Genomic DNA, 6,228 nt, shown 5'->3' with positions numbered 1-6,228 from the left:
ACCTTCGTGCAAGAGTTACCAGAAGATATAGGTTGCTTGGAAGCTTTGAGAGAGCTATATATCGATGGAACTTCCATTCGAGCCCTTGAGTTCCCGGAGGGTATGTTGTGGAAAAATGCCAAAAGATGCACCAATCGAAGCACAAGTAGCAAAAGATAAAAGGAAAATTGAAATTACACGAGACGCAAGATTTACAAGGAAAACCCAAAACGAGAAAACCATAGGGAGAGGGGGACACGTGCCACATAAGTTCGTGAGTCACATCTTCATTTAATGACTAGCCTCGAAAGAACACGTGCTACTCATTCTCCAAGCCACTCTTAATTGGTCCACCAAAGCTTGTAAGTCACAATTTCATCATTACTTGGCCTGACTTAATCTCCGAGGAAAATCTTATGGTAACAATGATCAAATCCTCAAATGGCCACCTAAGCTAGTGATTCATCCCTTCATTTAATGCTTAAGTTATGGCCATCATAAGTCTTGATTTTTTTTTGGCACATTTTTCATGGCTATTCTTGCTCATGGGGCAGTTTACTTAAGCCACAAATTACTAACTTATTCATTAAGACAAATATTTTAGTATTATTACATGATCTTAAGATGGACACCTAAGATAATGATAAGGTTTCTTGCATTTAATGCTTGGATTTGTGTAATCATTAGATAATTAGATTTGGATATTTCTTGTATGGCCTACTTTCAAGATTTTGCTCCCTATGCTAAATTCTTTTAAACCTTCCTTTGATTGGTTCATTTGTGCTATGACTCATCAACTTAATCCTCAAGGCAAATATTTGGTAATCATTACCAAATCTTCTCAAGGTCAGCTAAGGTGATGAATTACTCCCTTTCATTAAATGACTAAGAGGTTCTAGAATATTATATTTTGTTTATTTCCAAAGAATATGGCGAACATGGGAAATAGGCCATTAAAAGCGCAATTCTGACGCACCCGAGGTTCGTGGCAAAGCCATCCTTGAGATGCTTGTCGTAAGTTAAAATTACTCTCTCGGATAAGTCAATGATCTGGGGCTAGGGCTTAATAGTTGGGCCTTCGACCAGTCAGGCGGTCCTTTGGCTGATCCACGAGTAGTTCCTTCAACCTATCATGTGGTCAATCCTTGACCTACTAGTCGGAAGCAAAAGAGGGATCGAAATCAAGGATGTTACATTTCACTTAGAACCTCGATGCTTCTTTTGCCAATATGTCCCAAAAAAGTATGTTCGCAATTCAGACTCTCAAACTTATGCACCTGACGTTGTCGAGTGAAATCCATCACTCTCCCCCTTGAAGCTCATATAGAGTATTGTGCTTGATTCCTCTCATCATCACCAAGGCACCTCAAACGACCTTTAGAACACCATATTTTGAAACGTACCAATACCCAACTGAATTCGAGATTCCAGGACATATCTCACTCCGGTCAATATCTCACGATGACGTTATGCAATGTAATTCCGACAATTGCTCCACCACGAAATTGCTCCTATCAGGTTCCCATCCCCACAGGGAGAGAATCTTTGAGTTTCCCCGAAAAGCACGTCTCATGTCCATATTTTACTTTTCCATCCTCTCAATTCATTCTGTTCTTAGGCATCAAGTATTGAGACGGTGAAAGAGAATTTGGAAACAATCTCAGACTTGACCATGAAAAGTGAAAATGGAGAATAAAGACCAGGTGTAATTTTTTAGAACGAGAATTAAATAAATCAAAGGTTCGTCTTCGGATGTCACAAATATCTCTGTTTCTTCGGATACGCACAAACCTGAGAAAGAAACTAAAAGTGATTTAAACGGTAAACTTTGGCAAATGTCTTTGTCATATGTCAAAAGAATAGTAATATTTTTTTCTCAATAAATTAAGTGTAGCACGGCTAGTGTGATGGCACCGCCGTTCACTTAAAACGACAACCGTGTTCCAACCTATGGGAACCGGCATCTTGTGAAATGACGACTATTCTTCCGCGGGTTTCAGTAGGCCAACGTACAGAATGCAACTTGAGCACGTTTGAAGTCAGGTTATGGGGTCAACTTACAAAACAAACACACCACATACTCATCCGTACAAAAATCATCAATTGTAAAGTCCAACAAATCAGTATTATGCTGTTAACGTGCAAGCATGGATGTCTGTTGTTTCACGGATATAATCTCCTCCTCTGCCCATCATCTTAACATCCCCGGATAGATCCATTGGTGACACTTTAGAAGCCAATCATTTGTCTGCTGTTCTCGTTGCTGCAGATATGGAATGATGCCTTCGTTGCACACACTTGTTGTCCATCTGAGGCACATATAATGTTTACAAGGGTGGCTCTAAGCTTGAAAACGTTGTTTGGATGCTGTTTTACCAGCAGTCAACTCGGTTATAATTTCATCGACTGTTGCTTTCATCATTTAATAATCATTCTATGTGGTCATGGTCCAACATTGTGGCTAATTCCTGTTTCATAGAGCAACGCACAGACAGAAGAGATTAATCAGCCAAACTGCCTCTACTCTGCCTCTCCTCTTTGATTCCTCAGTTTAGTACTGTATCAGCTGAACAACATCTATGGAATCCTGCCTTCCAATTCTTCTACATAGCTTGTGCTTCATGTCCCTTGTGTTGCAGATGAGTTATGCGCTGGACTCCATTTCAGCTGGCGAGAACATCACAGATGGCCAAACGATAGTCTCTGCGGGCGGGAACTTTGAGCTAGGATTCTTCAGCCCTGGCAGCTCCAAGAACCGGTACGTGGGCATATGGTACAAGAAGCTATCGGCCGGGAGGGTGGTTTGGGTAGCAAACCGAGAAAATCCCCTGAAAGACTCTTCAGGAGTCCTAAAGCTCACTCCTGAGGGTGTACTGATTCTCCTGAACCATACCGATGGGGTCGTTTGGTCCTCCAATGTGTCAAGATTGACCCAGAATCCGATTGCGCAGCTTTTGGATTCTGCCAATTTCTTCATAAAAGAAGGAAACGACAATGACTTGGGTGATGCAATTTGGCAGAGTTTTGATCACCCTTGTAATTCGTTTCTGGCTGGCATGAAGCTTGGAATAGACCGAGCAAAAGGTCTGGACCGGTACCTGACCTCGTGGAAAAGCGTGGACGACCCTTCACTTGGTGATTTCACATATAGGCTCGATTCTTCGGGATATCCGCAGCTGATCCTGAGAAACAGATCGGTGGTGCAGTTCAGGTCAGGACCTTGGAATGGCCTTCGGTTTAGCGGGATCCCTCAGTTGTGGCCAAATCCAGTTTATAGCTATGGCTTCGTCTTGAACCAAAATGAAATTTACTGTTACTTCAATCTTCTGAAAAGTTCCATCCCATCGATGCTGGTTTTAAATGAGAATGGGATTGCTCAGCGCTTCAGTTGGGTAGACCGGACACACAATTGGGTACTGTATTCGTCTCCTCAAACGGACGACTGTGACACTTATGCATTATGTGGAAGGAATGGGAATTGCAACATTGGTCTCTCTCCAAAATGCATGTGCTTGACAGGGTTTGTGCCCAAACACCCGAGCGACTGGGAATTTGGGGATTGGTCAAACGGGTGTGTCCGGAGGACTGAACTGGGTTGTACGGGAGGAGATAAATTTCTGAAGTACACCCAAGTGAAGTTGCCCGACACGAGGCAATCATGGTTCAACGAGAGCATGAACCTTCAAGAATGCGAGCAGACATGCTTGAGGAACTGCTCGTGCACGGCTTATTCAAACTTGGATATCAGAGGCCAAGGAAGTGGATGCTTACTTTGGTTCGGTGACCTGATGGATATCAGACAGGTCAACGAGAACGTCCAGGAGTTTTACGTAAGGATGGCTGCATCAGAAGTTGGTACGTGTTCAAACCCTGAGTTACTTTCGATATGATGACCCGAGGAAGAGAATGAGTTCGAAATAACTGTCGGACTCTTACTAACTCTATTTTCAATTTATTGTAATATGTATCAAGGCAGCAGTTTCAGCGGAAATCCTGGCACAAGGAAAGGCACGGGCATCATTGTCGGCACCGTGCTGTCCGCGGTGCTTCTTCTTGGCATCGCGGCTGTTTTCACAAAGTATAGGAGAGATGGTAAAATCGTTTTATCAGAAAATTACGGTTTCCAAGCAAGATGCCTTTCTTGATCCACAAGAGTCGTCTTTTACTCTTGTTAGCATAGGTTTTAAAAGTTACTGCTCCGCATCAAATGAAAAGTTTCATCAGATCATCTCTCTCTGAAAATTTCAATCAATTGGCCTGAAAAATATGAATGAACCAAATGTGTGTTGCTTTGAATTTTGTTTTGGGATTTTTAAAGCTCAATTATGATTTCTCTTTAGTTGATGAATTTACTCACTTATTTTTTTACTTGTAGGACAAATCTTTGGATTCTCCCATCAAAGCCGTAGTGAAGATCTAGACTTACCTATGTTCGACCTCACAACCCTAGTGAACGCGACAGGTAACTTCTCTGAAGACAACAAACTCGGAGAGGGAGGCTTTGGAGCTGTCTATAAGGTGACTATTCTCATTTTTTGGAATTCTAAATCTGCTCGTACATATCAAAATGCACAATCGAGAAGGGAGAAAAAGAACTTGTGTCTTTTAGGGTGTTCTGAAGAATGGCCAAGAAATTGCCGTGAAAAGGCTGTCGGAAAACTCTAGGCAGGGACAGCTCGAGTTCAAGAACGAAGTCGCTTACATTGCGAAACTTCAGCACCGAAACCTCATCAAGATTCTGGGATGCTGCATTCAAGTAGATGAAATGATGTTGATCTATGAGTTCTTGCCCAACCGAAGCTTGGATTGTTTCATTTTCGGTTTGCTTCGCTCCAGTCCCTACATTTTAATTGCTTTTGTCATCGAAAAAGAGTGAAGAAGCTTCCATTTCATAACTCACGAGGCCTATAATTTGGCAGACCAAGAGAAAGGTGTTTCCCTGGATTGGCCTAGGCGCTTCACTATCATCAATGGCGTAGCTTTGGGGCTCCTTTACCTTCACCGAGACTCAAGATTAAGGATTATTCATAGAGATCTGAAAGCTGAAAACATCCTGCTCGACAATGAAATGAATCCAAAGATATCTGACTTTGGTTTGGCGAGGAGTTTCGGAGGTAATGAGAGCAAAGCAAATACAAAGAGAGTGGTGGGAACATTGTGAGTTCTCTTGACAAATGATCTCCACTGATTTTGGTCCAATTGCTTCAAGAACTAATCATTCCTTTCAATAACTTTTTTGCATAGTGGTTACATGTCCCCAGAGTATGCCATCAACGGCTTTTATTCAGTTAAATCAGATGTCTTCAGTTTTGGCGTTTTAGTACTGGAAATCGTGAGCGGGAAAAGAAATCGAGGTTTCAATCATCCTGACAAGCGTTTAAGCCTTCTCGGATATGTAAGCATAAAGATTTATCAGATCTCTTTGCTTGTTTATCTTCAGTTAGTTTCTAGTCTTATTCGAGATGACTAACACAACAATGCAGGCCTGGACACTGTCAAGAGATCAAAAGTTCATGGAGCTCATCGATCCATTGATTGTATCCACATTTAACCCTGTGGAAGTTTTACGATCCATCCATGTGGCTTTGTTGTGTGTTCAAAATAACCCGCACGATAGACCGGAGATGTCATCTGTGGTTATGATGTTGAGCAATGAGAGCACATTGCCTCAGCCTAAAAAGCCAGGTTTTTTTGACGAGACATCTGCATCCGAAGCAAGTTCTTCAAGCGACAGCAGGCATAAGAAATATTCGGCCAACGAAATAACTATTTCACATTTACTGCCTCGATGATATTATCTGTAATTTCAATTATGTTTATATTGATCCCATATGAATACGAGAGGATCATGGCATTTGTATGAGAGTCATCTCTTAATCTGGAATTGAAAGACGTTACAGGAACATATGAAAGATTGCACCTTTTGTTCTTCCAAAATTTGCTGGATTCCGGTCAGAAAACGAAGGAATGTGTACACAGACCACAAAGTGAAAATTTTAAAGTGTCACGCCCCAAACCCTAAGCGTGTGCCCATCCCTCTCTGGTCGATAATATTTTACAACTTCCCAGGACGAGTCGCCGACCCTTTTCTTTTATTGCACATGTGGAAGCAAAAGTAAATCCCCTGACAATAATCATCTCAGGATAGAAAAACGAGACATCATTCATAAAAGTACACTTTTATAAACAACGGGATTAAGGTACAAAACAAGTATAGTCGAAAGCCTACAAAAAGGTTGACTCTCAAAA

At 41.7% G+C, this 6,228-nt stretch overlaps 1 protein-coding gene across 1 annotated transcript; it reads left to right on the top strand.

Moving 5' to 3' along the window:
• Positions 1–2,338: 2,338 nt before the first annotated feature.
• On the top strand, positions 2,339–5,884 carry LOC120286165 (G-type lectin S-receptor-like serine/threonine-protein kinase At4g27290). Its single transcript, XM_039307979.1, has 7 exons — positions 2,339–3,834; positions 3,952–4,071; positions 4,355–4,497; positions 4,589–4,799; positions 4,899–5,136; positions 5,224–5,374; positions 5,463–5,884. The coding sequence occupies exons 1-7, from the start codon at positions 2,559–2,561 to the stop codon at positions 5,769–5,771; spliced, it is 2,448 nt and encodes an 815-aa protein (XP_039163913.1). The 5' UTR covers positions 2,339–2,558; the 3' UTR covers positions 5,772–5,884.
• The last annotated feature ends 344 nt before the right edge of the window (positions 5,885–6,228 follow it).

Source organism: Eucalyptus grandis, chromosome 3, assembly GCF_016545825.1.
Source record: "Eucalyptus grandis isolate ANBG69807.140 chromosome 3, ASM1654582v1, whole genome shotgun sequence".
In the NCBI taxonomy this organism is placed as follows: Eukaryota; Viridiplantae; Streptophyta; class Magnoliopsida; order Myrtales; family Myrtaceae; genus Eucalyptus; species Eucalyptus grandis.
Note: the sequence above shows the minus strand (reverse complement) of the source record. Positions and strands in the feature narration are given on the sequence as shown.